Source organism: Cyanistes caeruleus, chromosome 12 (assembly GCF_971803275.1).
Source record: "Cyanistes caeruleus chromosome 12, bCyaCae1.hap1.1, whole genome shotgun sequence".
Lineage (NCBI taxonomy): Eukaryota > Metazoa > Chordata > Aves > Passeriformes > Paridae > Cyanistes > Cyanistes caeruleus.
In genome coordinates, this window is record NC_141712.1 from 7,159,742 (window position 1) to 7,179,654 (window position 19,913).

A 19,913-nucleotide genomic window follows, 5' to 3' on the forward strand; every position below is an offset into this window, starting at 1 on the left:
TGGGCCAGCTCAACCTTCCCTTCACCCACAGAAACCCCAAGTCCCTGTGCCCGTACCTGGACGTTTGCCATTTCCCCAGGAAGACTTCTCTCCTTTGACCTGAAGCCTCCTCCAAAAGCAGCACTGGGACTTTGGCACTTGAGCGATTCATCAGTTCTTCATTTCATATTTCCACCCTTTGTGGTTTGGATAAAATTACTCAACCAAATAGGACAAATTAGTAGAGTTAGACCAATATGTGCTGTATTCTGGTGGTTTGGTTTTGTTTTTTTTAATAAAATGGAAAGTATGTGTGTGGTCCTTGGCTGCCACCAAAAGCTGGCTAATGCCTACCTGGACTAAGAGATTGCTGGAAGTGAGAACATGGTCAGAATACAGGACTAAAGCATATGCATGCATGCAGCATTTACTCTGTTATATCTCATTTAGTGCAGTACTTCTTTGAATTAAAAGTTTCTGAAGCATTGGAGTAAAACTATTTTCAGTGTGAACTGTAAATAAAGATTTAATGAGGACTGATTTTCATCTCTGAGTCAAATGCTGTCCCACATTAGCTCACTTTTCCATTCTCACTGGACTGAGAATCACTGCCCCCCAGCCCTAGTGCTTTTGATGTTAGCTGGAGATTAGCAATGGTCTGAAATGGAAGAAATGAGAGCTGGGAGTTCTGTGGAGACACTGTTCTCCAATTTGGGTTAAGCGAACAGCCTTATGTTTCCTTACACTGACTGTGTTTGGGCAATTGCTGTCACATCTGGAGTGCCACAGGCTGTGTGACAGTACTGCGTGGCACTGGCCAGCATGGGCAGCAGGTCACCTACCCAAGCACAGAAACACAGGATCAACTAGGTTGCAACAGACTTTCATCGACTTCATGATGCTGCAGAGACCATCAAGCAGTAGGAGTTTTATCAGGGTAAGGCACACCTTTAGGTGTCCTGCCATCCAACAAGAGGCCAAAGCACTGGGCAGCCTCTCCAACTTGTCCTCCCACTTCTGTCAAACAGAAATATTGACAGGATTAGTCATTTTTTTGCATTAGTTTAAGCATTAATGATTTAATTGCAAATGCATGAGGTTGCTCAACCGACTCTTGCTCAGGTGGAGATTACTGGACCTCTTGAAGTTCACTGTACATGGCCATGAGGCTGTGGGAAGGTGACGGTGTTTCCTCTAAAGCAAATGCCACTGACCACCAAGAGGACACTCAAGTCATGTCTCTGCTCCTTCTGAACATCAGAAATGTTTTGGCATAACACCCAGGAAGGAGTAGGTGTTAAAGCATCAACATATATAATACTACATCAAGGTGTTTCTCCTATAAATCAATAGCATTTGGAGGCTTTAGCTCACTGGAAGGATAGGTTGGATTGATGGCTTAGGAAAAAATTAACAAGTCTTTCAGTGTTTCAAAGTTAATTGAAAATGAACCTTTTCTTTAGTGTACAGGCAAACTGGGTTTGGTGGTGCCAGGACCAGTACAGCTTTATAGGGGATATCCAGCTGGCAATTGCTGCACAGATAGGAGCACGTGCTCCACGGGGAAAATACACTTTACTTCAGAACAGCAGTGCAAACACTGACTGAGCACCACTAGCTTTGGAGATACCCACGCTTTTCATGGACACCTCTTTGTGTAAAAATGTGAGTTGCCTTCCCCAGGAGCAGCCCCTCACTGAATGGGTATTGCATAAAGCCAGCAGCACAGCCAAGACAAGCACACATCAGGAGCACTGGTTCCATAGAGAAGGATGTACCACAATCACAGATATTCTGTGAGAGACATTTCACAAAAGAGAGATTTTCTTTGTTGGGATTAATAGCTCCATTTTTCTTTATTACTCCACGTGTGTTTCACTCATTTGTGCATCAGCTTCTTTCAAACAGAAAACAAGTGAGAAAACCATCCCCCAAGAATAAAATCTTAGTAAGGAATACAGAGGCACAACCTAAGGAGAAATCGGTTATTCCATGTTGCATTATCTCAAACAACTGAAGAACTAGTTCTCTTCACAAATTCTCTTTCAAAGAGAAGGTGGCTTTTACCTCTAACTTCACTAAGAATACGTCTGATTCACCATCAATTTATTTAAACTTTACACAGTCAAAATTTCAGGAGTTTAAGGGATTCATCAGATCCCATGGCTCAGATTTTCAACCCCTTGGTCTATATTCAGAGGCTCTTCAGTAACTCACTGATGTTCAGAAATGCTGAATATCCACTACTAGGCTTTTCTATGATGTGGAAAATCAGACACTTCAGGACACTTAATTTGGAGTTAAGGGGTTAAACACGGTTCCTATTAAAAGAAAAACTACAGGGCGTATATGTTTGTGTATATATACACACACAAAGTCATTACATATGTATAAACATGATTATCAATTTCAGTCCTTTAAAATTTGAAACAATTCAGTTTTCATTCATAATCCCATATTCAGCACCTCTTTAGAGATCAAGTTTTCCCTCAGCCTCATTATTGAGATGTAACTTACCTGCTACTACTGTCTGCACATGAGGCAAAGCTTGAGGTGTCTGTCTGTACAAATAATTGGTGTGTAATAAATAGAAGAAACCCTTGTTTCCAGCCTTCTTCATGTTGTGAGAAGCAAGTAAGATTTATTGACTGTTGATTTAATGATTTCTTTGCAATATCAGTAAATGAACATTCTCAGGTCTATCTGTTGCACAATGCAGGGCTGCTATTGTTTTAAATCATCAAAATTCTAGGAAACGCATAAATAATTGACCCCAAAAAGGGGAGTGTTTGCACCTATGAATAAAAAAAAAATAAATTCTCAGTCTTACAAATCCTGGGGACAGATCTTCCCCTGGGGTGATACTGGGGATGGCATTTGATTTATGCCAGCAGTGGAGAGCCCCTCAGCTTCTGAGTACATCGAGTTTGGCTTCTCTGCCTGCACTCAGCGTCCTTCCACGTGGCTTTGTGGATCGGTAATATAAATTCTAGTCATAAACAAAGAAAAAACCAGACTGACAGAGAATGTGATGAACAGTTTACATCTGTGCACAATTTTTCCCTTTATTTGTGCCACTGAAATTCATAATCTTTTATCTTTAGCCTTCAGTTTGCCTTCCCAGTCCTCTTGGTTGCAAGCAACGCTGAAAAATCCTTAAAATATTAAGAAAATTACATCTGCTACGTCTTGATTTAAATATGGTGTTCAGTCTTTGTAAGTGTTACTTTGTGCATTAAATGAATAGCTCGCCCACCAGGTAAAGGACGTTTTGTTGCTTACCATGTCTGTCTCTGCACAACATGTAGCACACAGGAATAAATAACAGTGTGTTATATAAATAATTACATATATGAAGGGCTGTAAAACACCCAAGATATATTTGTACTTTTACTTATGAGAACGTTTTAAAAATGATTGCTTTGTTCACTGCGTGGTTTTTATGTGTTGAATGTGGTGCACGCAGAGAACATTTTCCAAAGTTGTTTTGTTGGTTTTTTTTCCCTTTCCTCCAGGTCACACTAGCGTTATAGTTAGCAAATTGATAAGGTTCCACTGTTAAGCTTTATTACTTGTGACATGAGCCTATGACACTTTATAAAAAGAAGTAATCCAGAACAATCTCTAGGTAATTAACACCTAGATAAACAAACATAAATTTCTATATTGCATTTATTTGGACTACCACTCAAATACGCGTGAACCATGCTTTTTTAATTAAAAGATAAATCTATGTGACACTTAGCCTCAAACTTAATTATTCAGCATAGTATAATAAAAAATAGAGCCCATTAAATGTGTCTTGCTCTGTATTTCTGTATTAACAGCAAAACAGTTCACTCTGGGATCATTTAAATTTTCTTCTTCCTCTTTTCCTGTGATTTCCCTATTCACTGAGAACCTTTGGCTAAAAAAAAAAAAAAAAATTACCACAACAAAAAGCCCCCAAACAATACCCTGAACACCACCAACAGGTGAGGAGCCACAGAACTTCTCACAGCCCCTAAGAACACTCAGCTGGGTGACATTTCTAATATGACATTATACCACAGCTTTATTCTCTCTCCTCCCCCTCCCAATGGAAACATACTGTGGTGGATCATGCCAAGCCGTGATATCCAGAAATGGAAATCACAATAGTTACGAATAATTTCACTGGGAGCATGCTTACAATACACAAGGTGAGGTTTTTATAATATACTGTTACAATACAGATGTTAAACAGAGAGGGGAAATATTCAATTCCCAAATTACAATAGACAGAGGGCTTAAAGTCCTTATAAAAGTTTCAACAAGAAATGTTATCTTAGAGCTGGGAGCAGCCTTCTGATGTTAGGTAGGAAGAGTCAGGACCCCCAGCATCTGTGCGAGGAAGGCTGCCCATCAGCTGTGGGAAACAAAACCCCCCAGACTTCAGTGAGACAGCCCCTTTCTCTTTTCACACCTTCTTCCCACCTGCCTTCACAGGTGATGCAACCCCACACTTGCTAAATGGCCACTGATGGTCATTTTTAGATGTCCTTAACCAGGTTTTCACATTTTCCTTTACTGGCTTCTGAAACCAGAAGGCAGGAAAATCTTTGGGAGATATCTCCAGCCACTCTCTCCCCGGATAGTTCTTTTTCCACAGCAGTTACCTGAAAGGACAATGATCCTGTTGTGAGGCAGTTCAGCTCTGAGCCTGGAGCTCATCCCTCCTAAAGACACATTTTTACATGCTGACATTTTGTGCCTAGGAAGGGCTGCTCCCCACAAGAGATGGTGTGACACAAAAAAAAAAAAAAAAAATTAATTTATTTCGTGGATTTGGATTAAAATTTGATGCATTGCAGTGCAGATTTTATTCTCTGTGGATCGAGAGATCTGTGGCATTTTCCCATAGACCAGGGAATTTGGCACCAGCTCCATGAGTTCCTTGGCTGCAGAGACTTTCCACCAGTTCACCAGTAACAGCACCTCCTCACTCTGAGTTTCAGCCACTGAATAACTGAATTTCTATGATTCTATGCTTTAATTCTTAACCCTTCTGACAATTTTTGTGCCTTTTCCTTCTGGAGAATTCAACTAGAATATAACTTTATTATTGTGGGTATGACTGGCTCAATTTAATATCAAAATTTCTCTTTTCTACACTTGTTTGTTTTCTGAGGTTTTTTTGGAGCCAGGGCCATGTTCCTCTCTCCTCCCCATACTTGATTTGGTGCATCTTTATTTTTGATGTTAATCATCCTTACTTTTCTAAGGGAAAAATCCTTTCATTTATTTGCTTTCAAATGTGCAGATAAAACCTTAAAGGGGAAGAATAAAGATTCACCCAGGAGAATGGGAACGCTCTTGTTCTACATTCTTTGAAGTGTGAGCAGCTTCCTTAACATGTACCATAACAATAAACCTCACAATTTTCTAAAGCCAAATATATGATCTATACAAACAGTCTTTTTTAATGTGAAAACATGACTTTATACATCATAGTGTATGATACACACTTCAAACACTTTCAAATCAAAGCTTGATAGACCCCAAGACTTTTTCTATAGTACATAAGTAGTAGTATATAAAACAATTATCACTACATGCTAAAACAGATTTTCCACAGTCTTTTAATTAAGCACAATATATATAATATATATCTGTATATACTGTATATAGATTTGTTCAGATTAATAAGTGGACTGAGCACACACACCCAGCATAATACACTCCAGTAACTGCCTAACAACTGTGAATTTACTGGCATTATTTTTTTTTTCTTTTTAAATCTGACAAAGCTGAAGAAAATAATGTTTTAACTGTTCCTAAGAAACATAAGCAAGTAGGAAAACTTTTTTTCAGAGGTAGAGGTTTTATTGCGTAAAACACTGGATAAAACTGTACTGCTTCAAAGACATTTTTATTCTAACAGCAGAAAGAAAACAGTCATTGCTGAAAAAACAACTTTTAATACTTCTATACCAGAATAAAGTTCTGTCAACTGATGTATTATAATAATAAATAATGACCAAGAATAAACTTTAAATACAAAGTTTTCTAATTGTTACAAGCATAGCAACAAAATCCTCTACTCTATTGATCTCAGATTTCCTCCAAGATAGAAATTTTTCTTTGTGTAGGAATGTAGACAGTATTATGACCAGTATCACAGACTACAGAAGTTACAGAGAAAAAACTTGACATGTTTAGATATGAGAAGCATGATGATATTCAGAAACTGACAATGCATCACTGCTGCTGTCACTTGTTTGTATTACAAGTTACAAATGTTCTGGAAAAAAGGGCTATGTCAGAGGGGAGGATAGGGACAGTAGCACCCGACCAAATGGAATCAACACACACATCACAAGGAGCGGGAGATGTTTCCAGTGTCACAAACAGAATTATTGCCTGTCGTATCTGAAAATGCTCAGAAGACACAAAAGAATACTGAAAGAGCTCAAAAAGTGCAAGAAATGGAATGTGGGGGGTGGTTTTGTTTTTTTTTTTTCTCTCTTTTTTTCTTTTTTTTTTTTTTTTTTTTGCTAAGATACCGAAGGCGGCGCAAACACACAAAGCAAGCGACTGACACAGTCACCAAACACAGTAGTGCAGTTAAAATCCTAAAGCTTACTACAGTCAGAAAGGTTCAATAACATTTCAATCCTTTATCTAGGATCATAGAAACAGTTGCATTAAGTTTATCAACTCGATTTAAGTAAGGCAGTGAGAACTATACTAGAAAAACAAGAAAAGCAGCTTGCTCTGTGCCAGATGGGTCCAAGTTACACAGTGACCTCATTTAAACTGAAACTTCAGTTGGATGACATCCTTTCCGACAGCATATGCAAACCGTATTCCTTATTAGCCTGAGATTTTTTTTTTCCAGTCTCAGGGTAGCGCTAAGAATTTTATTTACATTGATTGCAGTTTAGTATTTTTTGTAAACTGCTTTAGGCAGAGCTGAAGTTTTAAGGCCCTGGGGTTTTACTCTGTGCTCCCAGCCTGCAAAGAAATATTGACTTTTTTTTTTTAACTTTTTTCTTTTTTTTTTTTTTTTATTTAAGTCTGGATGATTTTGCTTTAGAAGAAGTTAATACTTCTCTACCATCACAATAAACAGCACCAATTTTGCTTCTATCAAAGGAAGTACATTAGAAGGATAAAATTTTATGCCATTCAGAGAATTTCAGAATAAACCTTTAGTTATTTTTCTTACTTTTTTTAATGTGGTTTGTTATAGTCTCTCAAAAGCTTCCTATGTGGCAAAGACCTTCCTAAATTTGGAGCATCCAATCAGTAAAAAAGCTAAAATCTGCAAAAATATAGAACACATTTGTTTTACAAAACCAAAGAAATATAATCTAAAACACTTTTTTTCATTAGAGACAAAGAGCAGAAAGTTTGGATTCATATTTTAGGTCAAGCTACTTTATAAGGGCTTGCTCCAGAAGAAACTTCTGCACTGTGTCTGTAACACTTACAAAAACTAATACATGAAAATTAACCATGACCAGGGAATCCTTCATTCAAGTGTAAAAAAAAAAAAAAATGCAATTGAAAGGAAGTTTGAAAAAAACCCCAATAAGACAAGTAAAGAACAGAAGATAAAAATTACCAACCTCCTATGTAATAAAATTCTGTTTCTCACCAGCACCTTCTATAGATAAGGCTGACTAGTTTCACTAAACAATATTTCTATATATTGTACTTCTACATTTATAGCAACTTCTTCAACAAGAAAAAAAAAAAGAATAAAAGCATTTCCCTCAATACTGCAAGATGATTACAAAAAATGCAATTATATTTCAAATCTGCAATCACACATCAGGCTGCAGATATTTATTTTTTTTTTCTAACCATTGATTCATTTGGCTGTATATTAAAAAAAAAAAAAAAAAGAAAATTTAATATCACAATACTTTTCAAAATAGGTCAGTACTGACCCCAGCTTATGGGCCGTCTAAGGTTTCTCCTACACTGCAGTTGCAACACCACTTGAATTGATTTTCTCTGCAATGACAGCTCCAGTCAGACTGGCACCATGGCAGTCTACCAAGACATCTCATTACTATGCTAGGCAAATGACAGCAGCTGGTGTCATATTATAAAGGTGTTTTCAACAATGAAAACACAGCCCCTCAATCTTCAAGGCAACACTAAATCGTTTAGAGGGTATCATTTTTCTGTTAAGAGCATTATTTTTGGACAAAGACCACTTTTAAGTTTGAAATTGCCCTGCTTTTTAAATAACTAACAACCTCCTAACATTTTTAAATCACTTTATTATCCCACCTACGTTGTTTGGAAGTACTTGTTGCCAGGTAACTGTTTAGCAGCCATTTTCAAGGGCTGGAAATTTATTTTGCATGTGTAATATATATATTTACACACACACACACGTATGGAATGTGTGTATTTTGTGTGCATGTGTGTAGGTAGATATATATTCAATGTGGGTATGACTGGATATCTCTGTGTCTGTAAATATATATATATATATATATATATATGTAAATGTGTGGCTACATGTACATATACATATATTTGAATGTTTTCAGCAGTCTGGACCCTTCTGGGAACTTGCATGCCCTCCCTTTCCCTGGAAGGGTTTTAAGCCAGCCCTCACCAAGCAGGTGTCCAAAGCCAGGGTAAAAGGCTCCTGCAGAGCAGGGCTGGAGCATCACTCCTGGGCCTTGGTGCCCTCCTCGGACAGCTCTGCCGAGCTCCCTGCCTTGGCCGCCGCCGGCTCCTCCGAATTCCCAGCAGCTTCCGAGTCCACTCTGGAGCGCTTGAACCTGCGGTCAGGGTACTGGCTGTTGTCGAAAGGCATGCGATGGACACAGAGCACGTGGGTCTTCAGATTTCCCTTCTGAGAGGCACTGTAGGGGCAGTATCTGCACTGGAAAGGCCGGTGACCTGTGTGACAGACGACAGCCTGGTTAGTTTTTGCTTTAGCCCGTGGACATTGCACAGTCTGGACAAACAGGACACTCCGGAGCCCCTCTCCTGCTGGGAGGGCATCGCTCGACGGCCCCTGAGAGAACAAGAAACCTGTGCTCTTCCTTAATAAACTGCATTTTGAAAATTCTCTGCTTAGGATTTCCAGAGCAGTGCAGCTAATCCATCTCCCTCCTCAGCCCCAGCTGTAAATCCTTCAGCCCACGATCCAAACCAAACTCTTATAAATACAGCATGTACAAAACTGTCTTCTTTTACATTTGTTAATTATCTTTTTTATTGAAGTGCAATTCAAGAATGACAATGTGCAGACCCTTAGTCTAATAAACACACTTTGTCTTTGGGTGGGTTTCTGGGTAAAGAATTGTATGTTTTATTTCAGTTGTGCAGATTACTTTTTAATGGAAAGAAATAATGGATTGAGATAGCCAAGGCCTGAAACCTGCAAACATTTACTCCAGTGAGATTACTCCTGTGAGTAAAGATACACAAGCATGTAAGTGTTTGCTGGACCAGAGCCCAAAGTTATCATCAGCTTTAAAATAAAATGTCCAAGCCAGATTAGAAAAGGAATGTTAATGCACAAAATCTGATAGATGCACTTCTTGTGGATAAAACAGCAATCGACCATGTAACAAAGGCATGAATGAAAGATATCACTTCTCAGTAGGGCTTATCAATATGCTCTTCTATATTTTTCAGATTATTGTGACTTCAAATCTCCATGCAGTATCTGGTTTTGGAGGTTATGTTTCAACAATCACATTTCAACCTATGCTGGGAAGTTGTTGATGTGTTTTACTGGAACTTTATGAGCTTTGTCTCTCAAATTAACTTAAACCAGGACCATCTGAGGTCAAATGTGCTTAGCTTGCTTTAATTTGCTCAAATAAATGAATAAATAAATGTGCCAGACCATCTACATAAAGCCAGGATAAGTGAAAAACAATACCCTATCTCCACATTTGAAGAGCACATTTTCCCTTGCTGCTGTGGTACTACTTAGCAGGCATAAAACAGATGCTGGGGCAGCAGAGGAGGAGAATTATGCTTCCTGCAATGGGGAAGGGGCTGGACCCTCTCCCCTTGGTTTTAGGTGGGAATTTACCACCTAAACAAATAGACACCTGCTGTGCACTTGTCTAATGCTACCTGTACTGGAGTGGAAATGCTGCCATGGTCCTCCCAGAAGAGATGGGAGCCTGGGCAGCTGCTGGCACAGGAGCATGAGCATCTCTGAAGTAATGAATTCATTTCAACCAGCATTTGTGCCCTGGGCTGCTCAAACTTGCCATTTTTACTGTAATATCAACACCACCACCTGAAGGCTGAGTTCCCCAAAACATGCTGCTTGCTACCCAGGGGAAAGACACTCGGTGTCCTAAGCCCTCGTCCCAGGAGTGCAGCCTTGTTTCCTTCCTCAAGGATAGAAAGCTCCCAGTCACCCTTTGTTTTCATAAGCTGGATACTGCCAGAAGTGTGACCACCCACCAAACCCTCAAGCATGCATATTTATTTATGCTTGTTATGTCTCCAGCACAGGAAGGGCATGGAGCTGTAGGAGCGAGTCCTGAGGAGGCACCAAGAGCATCAGAGGGATGGAGAAGCTTTCCTGTAAGGAAAGGATGAGAGGATTGGGATGGTTCAGCCTGGAGAAGAGGAGGCTCAGGGATCACCCAGTTGTGGCCTTGCAGTACCTGAAGGGTCTGATAAGAAGGAGGGACAGGGACTATTTACAAGGACCTAGAGTGACAGGATAAGGGAGAATGCCTTCAAACTGACAGTGGGGTTAAGTTGGTTATTAGGAAAAATATTCTCCCCTGTCAGGGTGGTGAGGCCCTGGCACAAAGTGCCCAGAGAAGCTGTGGCTGTGTGTCACCCCATGACACTGTGCCATCCCTGGAAGTGTTCCAGACCAGGTTGGATGGGACCTGGAGCAACCTGTGATAGTGGAAAGTGTCCCTGCCCACAGCAGGAGTGTTGGAAAGAGATGATTTTTAGTGTCCCTTTCCACCCAAGACACTCCATGATGCTATGATCTCACCAACCAGCTCTTAATGCTTTACCCACAAGCAGCTCTTGATAAACAGCCATCCTAATTCTTTCCTTCAAAGAACAGATTCTAAGCAAGGAATGCACAAAGCAAGGCTGGAGCTAACCACTTCACATAGACCAGATTAAAAGCAAACTCTTTTTGCCCACCAATGAACCAAGTTCAAGCCCGTGTTCAAAATTCCATGCAGAGAATGTCATTTATTAATTCAACGCACTTTAATAAATCAGACAATATAAAGTGCACCTACAAGGATTCAGTTCTGCATTGCTTCCCCCACGACTTACTTTTTCAAGCCATCAAAATTTCACATCACTGCCTTGTGAAAAGTAAGTACACAATAAGTTAATTTGTATTGTCACTATGCAGTACAACTGTGGTAAAGAGCACATTCATTTTTAATCCGATATGAATAATATATAAATATGTATACAGAGTGAGGGTCATAGGAAAGCAAGTGGTACATTGTTTACAGCAGAACTAGTACAAAAAGTAGAGATTATTCTTGCTTGCAAAGATAACAATATCTGCAATTTGCTTGTAACTAAGGGGTGAAGGAAAATTCCCATTTCTTTCAGGTATCCCCATTCATTAATTTTAGCCCCCAAACTTGTTGTAGGCAGCAGGCTCTTAAAATAACCCTTCCCAGATAAGTTGGCAATAAATTTATAATATTTTTTCTAGCAGTGGCTGGTAGGTCCTTTCTTAGCAATCTATAGTTCATATGTATTTTACTCACTATATATCTCCCAATAAAATTATATGAAAGCCCTTCAGAGAAAAAAAAATAAATAAAAGAAAAAAGAAAATAAAAGGAATCTTCCTGATAGTTCAGGAGATGATGTGATATGCATTGCAATTGTAGTAAAAATAATTAGACTGCAAGTGGGTAGACTAGGGGGGCAAATTATGGTGTGCATCTCTCTCTGACCAAAAATTGAGGAGAGAGGACAATATATTTGCAGCTGAAAGAATCCTGTTGTGTGTGGATCTATGTTCTACAAAATCTGTGACTGAGCATGTGGAGAGACTTTGCAATCCTCTGCATAGAAGCTGACAGTCTAAGGAAGTGGAACAATAGCAATAATAATAACAATAATAAAAAATAATAAATAGTAATAAAAATAATAATCAAAATTAGCTAAAATTACCAAAAATGGTGGCTGGACTCAAAGAACACTTTTAGCATGTATGGATTTCCTCAGGAGGGGTGATTGCTTCCAGCAGCTGCTGGAGCCTCTTCTCTAGAAGTGATCTAAACCTCCCAGGATCAGACCCAGGAAGGGTGGCAGTGCTGGGGTGACTCTGGCTCATCTCCTCTAGTTTTGACTGAATTTTAGGGAGCACAAGGAGTGTGGATAAGAGATACATTCTCGCCAGGATGGAGAAGTTTTCTGCAGCCCCATATTAAGAAAAATCTCTCAGTGTTTGAAACTAGTCCACCTTTTTAAAAATATATACTGCTTCATTAATTTAGGCTTTGAGGGGAAAAAAAAAAGTAAAGTTTGTTGTCTTTTCTTTCAAGTTTGTGATGTGATATGTTGCTTTGTGACACTTCATGTCAGGCCGCATCAGTCACATCGCGTTAGGTTTCATAACGTGGCAAGACTGATGCAGCCCAACATGGTGCATCAGCTGAACAGTCAGAAACTGTAGGTTTTGAGAAAGACATGGATCTCAGTCTGGGGTTTAGGGCCACTTAAATGAAAGTTTATCTCAAGTAAAGGCCTTGGACTTAAACGAAGTCATTGCCCAAGAGTTGTTAAAGATTCAAGTGCCTGTCAAACCGTATTTTGCTTTGTCTAATCTTTAAAACTCAAAATGTATTATTGGAACACATAAAAAGTCAATGTCAATGAAGTGGCACTGGGTTACTCACTGTAATCCAAACACTGCTAATAGTTACTAATTTATTAACTTTGATATGGATCCATTATTTAAGATTAGCACAAAGGAATACACAAACGAGGGAGAGAAAGTGATGAATACTAAAGTCTTTTTCATTAAAAAAATCATTTACATGGTCAAGCCGCATTAATTCTCCACTTCTAAAAATATTTGATCGGCATCCAAATTCTATAAAATTTCCACAAAGAAACATCTTATTTTTGTGGTATTACAGGCACATATGTAGGGGTTTGCACTAAAACGTAAAAATGGGCATTGAACGAGTCACATGAATAAGATCAGGAATTTATTCCAGATTGTTAAAAGTGTACTAATCACAGCAAAATCATGGCTTTCTCCCAAAGCAGCAAGAAAATGGTAATTTGAAAGAAAAATGCCAATAATACATCACACACAAGCCGTCTGTTGTCCCCACTACACCACTTTGTATTATATTGCATATGTGTACATATATACACAGATACACGCGTACAGACACACACACACACACGATTTAATGCATAAATTTAGGGGAAAGAAAGAAGAGCAATAACATGATGAACAGAAAACAAATGCTGTGCAATGTACTATAAATTATAATTAAGCTCTGAATAAAATGTGTTTCTTAGATATGACATTTGTTCCCTTAAAATGCAAAAATGGCCATGATTATCTGACAGAATGTTTTTCCCTTAGATGGCCAATGGCTATAGCACTTACTGAGATGCAATACGGCAAACTCATTTCAGATTTCTTTGCCTGGTTTAAGAATATCCTTTTTGTGAAAATCAAAAATAACAGCAATTACCTCTTTAAAACAAATTATTCCCTCGCAAAGAGATATTTGAAAAAGCCTCAGAGGCTTGAATTTCTCAGAAACAAATCCCTTTAGTTGGAATGTTGGACACTGAAGATCTGGACTGGACTTGCTGGGCCACTGTAGCAGTCCCACAGGGCCAGGGCAGCCCCGGCCAGGCCCAGGCACTGGAGCAGGACCGGCTGCAGTGGCTCAGGATGGATGGGCACTGCCTGCTGCACCGGGATGCTTGGTCCCACAATGTTGCTGGTGGAATGGTCCATGTAATCACACATCTGCTGCCCAGCAAAGCCTGCTCTCACACCTCCAGTGAGCCCACACCTCCCCAGGTGCTCCCCAGAGCTGCCTGGAATCCTTTTTTCCCCACACAAGGTTGTGTTTGAGGCACAATCATCTCTAAGAGCGTGGAGTGCGTGCTGCCTCAGACATAACAGCAGGCAACGATGGCCGGGTGCTTTCTGTGTTTGAAGAGAGGCTTTTTGAGCATCTCCAGTTCTCTGGCAGTGGCTGCTGGGCTGAGCTCATGTCTCTCTCAGACCACAGCCTCCAGGTCCCAGGCATCTTGGTGAACACTGCCATTTGAAAGTATATTAGAGCATAATAACAGGCATTTGCAAAGCGAAAACTATTTTCATTTAAATCTTGGCTAGTGCAATTTCCTTTTTTTAACGTATAAATTTTCATAAATACATTTCCTATCCACAGCAAACATCCCAAGCACTGTATGCATTACCCAGGAGAGCAGAATGGCTCTAAAGCAGCCATTCGGATCTGGAGCATAACAGTATGGATGGGAAAATGCTGAATAAATATATTTGTCCAATAGACAATAATGGCTCTGATTGAGCCATTCCACTTTATTGGTCTCAAAATATGCATTTTATGAAACTCCCCAAATATCAGACAGATTAAAGCACACCCAATCAGGTTCGTGTCTGTAATAAAAGTTTTTATAAAACAATTGAAAAGTATATGTTTATTTACACCCAGGTCCAAGACCAACCAAGATGATCTTCTGGGAAAATTTCAATATTCTGTGAAGTTTATATGCTACTTGGATTACAAAAAAAAAAAACAAACCAAAATTAAATTTTAAAAACTCTATTTCATGTTGACCAAGAAAAGTCATAAAACCAAAAAGCCTTATCTGAGGCTTTTTTTGGTGATTTTCTCTGGAACAGCATTTTTTGTTAAATGCAGAGATATCTGGATTTTAGGAAGGCCAAAAAACATTTCCAGCTGCTGAGGGTAAGGCTTTGGGTTACATGTTTCTACTGGGACTCCTAAAGAGAGGACAACCCCCCAGTCACCCTCCATTCAGCTGAATTCCTTCATTACCAGGCTCAGTCCTGAAAAGAGTCCTCAGAGGTCATCACATGAATTGCTCATAGCACCAGTCTGGTTACTTAAATCCCTCCTCACTGATACTGAGCACTTTGGAGCAGCTCAGGTCCGAGCACAAGCACTGCCACCTGGAACAGCCTTTCTCTTGCTGTGAGTAACTGGAAAGATCTTACTTAGAGGAGGATAACTTTGGGCTGAAGACTCAGCACATGACAAAACACAGCCAACCAGTCTGATCCTAAATAAATGCATTAAAGATGCCTGGAACAAAGAAAAAACATGCAGAGGTCAGCACCCATCCCGAAGCCAGCACATGATGCTGCAGTCCTGGTGTCCTGCAGAGATGGCCACTCAGTGTATGGGCACCTGCAACAGCAGGGTGGAAATTCACTGAACTATCACTGGCTGCACAAGAGCTGGAAAATAAAAAAGACCTAATCTGTAACTAATTTTATCAAAGACTTTTACTTGAACAAAAAGAATGGATTGAATTAAACCTTCAGATAACTACGTGGCTTTTCTAAAATGTAATCAAAGGTGGAGTCTATTCTTAAGTTAGTACCTTACACAGTGCTTGGTGTTTCCAAATAAATACTTCAGCTTGCTAATGAGCACACTAAAATGTTTAAATGACGACACAGAAAAGCAAAAGTTAGTGCTACACTTTGCCTTTAACAAGTATTATTAAAATATTACATTAATTTCACACATTCCCCCTCAAATAAAAACTGTCCTTATAGTAATTATTCAATTCCTGCCTCAAAAGACTACAATCACTATATATCACACACTGAAGTTTCCTTTAAAAGCAAAAGAGGTAAAACCCAGCAAGAAATCAGCCCTGCTATGTAAAACAGCCAAGTGCAGATTGGTCTGACACAGAGGTTAAGTCACCTGGGCACTCCTGATAAGTTCCACTGTTGTCCTTCATTGATACAATTCTGCCTTACTGAATGAATCCCTCACAAAATTATGGAAAATTTCCATAATTTATCATATAATGAGATGAATGATATAATGATATTTTATGAATTTATTATATAAATTTATCCATAATGTATAATTTTTTGCCTTTGATATGTGGAAAATGGAAATTACAATTATTTAGAGGTAGAGTGAGGAACTTGTTAGCCCTCTGTAGTGCACTAAATATAAGTGAATTAGGAAACAGCCAGTGAAATCACTGATGGTGTAACAGGGACTTGCAAGTCCTGGGAAAACAAACACTTCCCATTTCTTGCAGAGTTGGTAAAACAACAGAATTACTGAGCTCCAGCCACTCAGCATAGAATTTGTTTCTTTTTCAAAAGAAGCTATTCACACAGGAACTTTTGATTTAGAAGGGAAATGGGTCTCTTCTTGGAAGAAAGGAATAGCCTCAGCAGAAGAGCTGAAAAGGTGTTCCTAAACAAATATTAAACTTTATGGTAATGCTGCTAAGCTAAAATTCTGAGATAAAGGCAGAAGAGTGTGCTTTCTCAGGATGTGTGTGTCTCAGACCATGGCTGGTGGGTGCACACGTGGTGCCCTGTGCACAATGGCATCAGTTCAGGTTCTGACATGACAAACATGAGTTACGAGCCCAGAGCCTCAGCAGGCTCCAAATGAGGTTAGTGGGAATGCTGTCATTGATTGAGCTTGAAATGCCAGACTATCATTGTTCCATGCTTTGGGAAATTTAATTACATTTAATTTTTTGTATTTATTTACTTTGGTTTATACACATAAGTAGAGGACAGAGTTCTTATCAAGGGCACTAGATACCTGTTGTAAAAAGCAGGCAAACTCTGACTAAAGTCATTATGGCAATAGTTACAGAAATCATAATCCTTTTCATAATCCTAAACTCACAGCACCTTGTCTTTTGGCCAAGCTTTCATTTCCAGCCTTTTCCTCCCCTCTGGTACCAATCCCTGTTGTCCCAAACCCTGATGTGTCCCTTCATCTCTGCAGTCTGGGCCTCTCCACACGAGAGGGGAGAGGTACCCGAGCCCAGGGAGAGAGCAGGGTGCAGTCCTCACTGCCTCCTCTTTCTCTTGTGCTTTGTGGATCCACGTAGACTGCAACTAAGGAGACACATTTTGGGGGTAAGTGGCAGACTTTTCTTTAATATTAACTAACCCCAAGTTCTTCTGATCATCAGTATTACATGCTCAGAGTCCCACCTTTGCCTTTACTTACATATTTCAATTAATTGCTATGTCTATTCACTCCTTCGCTTGTTTTAATCACTTCAATAACATTATATTCCCATTCTAAACCCCTTGAGCAAAATATCTCAGTTTTCCTACTAGGTCATTCACAAGTTTTCTCGCTAATGTTCTGTCATATTTTTTAATTGTCTCAGTAAATATTTATTATTTCAGGGAGCATTTACGACTTCTTGAATGAAGCTGTATTTGAATTTAATGCACCTATGTTTTCCCAGAATAAATGCTATACTGGTGGCACTGGGATTTCAGTAAGGAGAACATTCAATTCAGAAGCTAATGGGAAAAACCTTGCTAGTGATGCTATTTTTCTACCAGATATCCTTTATTCTGCCTAGCAATTTCTAAATATAGTAGAATTTTCTCTTTCACTCTGGGCACCTGTCGTTAGTTTATTTATTTTATTTGGCAGAATGGGATTTTAAAAATCCCATACTCAGCTTTCTAAATTTTTCCTGCCAACATTTGGATGTGTCACATCCTCCAACTGGGCAGTCACAGCCTGAGCCATGCAAAGACCTGTCCCTTTGTGCACAGCCCTGTAAGGACCCCCAGTCTCCCCACCAGTTCCACAATCCATAAACCACCTGGCTGGGAAGGGACGGGATTATCCACGTGCTCTAACACTTGCTGAAGTGAGACCCTCAGCTAGAATATCTCTTTTCTGCATGTATGATGTCACTTAGACTAACCATGTTCTCCTTTCATTTTAGTTGTTGCTTTTTCACGTGACTGGGGTTATTTAGATGGTATTTTGTCACATTATCACTTGTCATGTACCTCACGATTCCCTAACTCCAGCATCGAATTAGTAGAGAGACTGAAGAAGAACAAAACACTTTAAGTAAATAAATATCTAGCTCACTAATAGCTAATATTTCAAATTATCCAGGAGTAGCTCACAACTCCACTAATCATTCTGCTAAAACATCACTATTATCTGTTTATGGGATTTGGTGAGTGGAGTTCTCAGAACCACTCATTATTGGCAGTGCTTCTGCATTATGTGCCATCACAGCACAGAATTACCATGAGCACAGCCTGAGTGGGAACTCACAGCAACCCTCCTTTCACCAGGCACATTTCTGATGTTGGTGTACATATTGTTAATGTTTCTGTAAAAAAATAAACCAACATATTTTTATCATATCTTATTCAGCAAACCAGGAGATCAAACTGTAAAAATTAAAGGGCTGCAAAGAGTAAATTGAGCATTAACTTTGCAGGACCTCTTCCTCTGGAAAGTGCTGTTGGTGTTGTCACAGAAAAAAAGTGTCTTTTTTATTAAGTCACAAAGGAAATGCTTTCTCCCCTTCTCCTTTTCTTTTCTATAAAAGGCTCTCTAAAATGAAAGGTGTCAGACTTTGCTTTTTCTTCTTGGCATGATCCAGAATGTATGGCTGAGGAATGACAGATGTCTGCAACCAGCTGCAATGAAGCATGCTAAAGTTTCAGTCTAATCCACTTATTTCACTGCAGTCACGTAAACCAAAACAAATGGGCAGTGCCTTACATTATAAAAACACAGCAGCATTACTTTGTTGCATAATGTAGCTGATACGCCATCTTTTTATCATTTTTCCTACTGCAGAAAGAATTCACCTCTTTATTAAAAACAGCCCCTGAAAGTTCTCCCGTTCTGCTTGCCTCTATTTTTTTCTTTTAGTGTCACAGCAGTCCTGCGATGCTCCATGCATTACTCAATATGTGGCTATTATAAAAACACCGTCATATTTTTCCAGGGAAGACTGCTTTTGTTTCTAAAAACGTGATCCAATTCAGAAGCCACCGGGCCTTATTCTGCTCTCTCATCCTTGCTGCCAGCCCGTGCCTTGAACAGATCTGTGCTCCTCTGAGTCAGGATAGGATCTGCCATCAGATCAGTGCATGTTTCATCTGTGCAAAAGCCAAATAACAAGTGCACCAAGCACTTACCTTAACGGGTAAAAAAACCCCACGTGTCTGTTTTCTACTGATCAAGCTGGAAATGTCATCAGAGACACAACTAATAGCCCAATCTACCCGACTAACCTCATTCAAAACCCTCCCATTTTAATGAGGAGGGAGACCCACTGCCAGTGTGTTTCCTGAAGCCCTGAACACCCCCCCGTGTTTCCCTCTGCCACAGGGAGTATAACCTAAGTGAACATGGCATCGCTTCCTGGGAAGGGAGACCCTGCCTCACTCCAACATGTAGTGCAGCAACCTTTTGAACCCTCCCCTCTTTAATCCTTGTATGGAAAGGGAAAGGATGAGGAGTCATGTGGCTCCCTCCCCGCCAGCAGTTCCAACAGCTGGGAAGCACTCTTTCAGCGCAATTCATAAAAAAAGATGTGTTGGATTTCGCCGATGGCAGAATGGTGTACGATTTCTGGCCCTTCAGGCTAAAACAATAAATGCAAAGAGGAAAATTTGAGATTTCCCCCCTTAAACTTCCCACAACAACCTCAGCAAAACCACATGACTTGTCTTGTACAATCTCCCTGGTGTTTTCAGTGCTACTTTGGCAGGAAATCAGAATTACTGTTATATAAATTCCATCTGATGCCAGAGCTACCATCTGTGAGTAAAACTGCTTCACCTACGTCTGCCGGCAAAGCCACTCTCCCAGAGACAAGGGAGAAGGGGAAAAAAAAATTTGATTAATTTGCAGAATGCTTGTGATTTGCTCATATATTATTATAACTGCTCA

General features: G+C 39.6%; 1 protein-coding gene across 11 annotated transcripts in view; it reads right to left on the reverse strand.

Annotated features, from left to right (window-relative positions):
• Nucleotides 1–8,214: 8,214 nt before the first annotated feature.
• ZNF536 (zinc finger protein 536) overlaps nucleotides 8,215–19,913 on the reverse strand; it is a 340,334-nt gene continuing 328,635 nt past the window's right edge. For all 11 annotated transcript variants that reach the window (XM_086847041.1, XM_086847036.1, XM_086847042.1 and 8 more), the window contains one exon: nucleotides 8,215–8,868. In XM_086847041.1, the coding sequence (XP_086703167.1) occupies nucleotides 8,633–8,868 (236 nt within the window). In that variant the 3' untranslated portion in view covers nucleotides 8,215–8,632. The remainder of the gene's footprint in view (nucleotides 8,869–19,913) is intronic.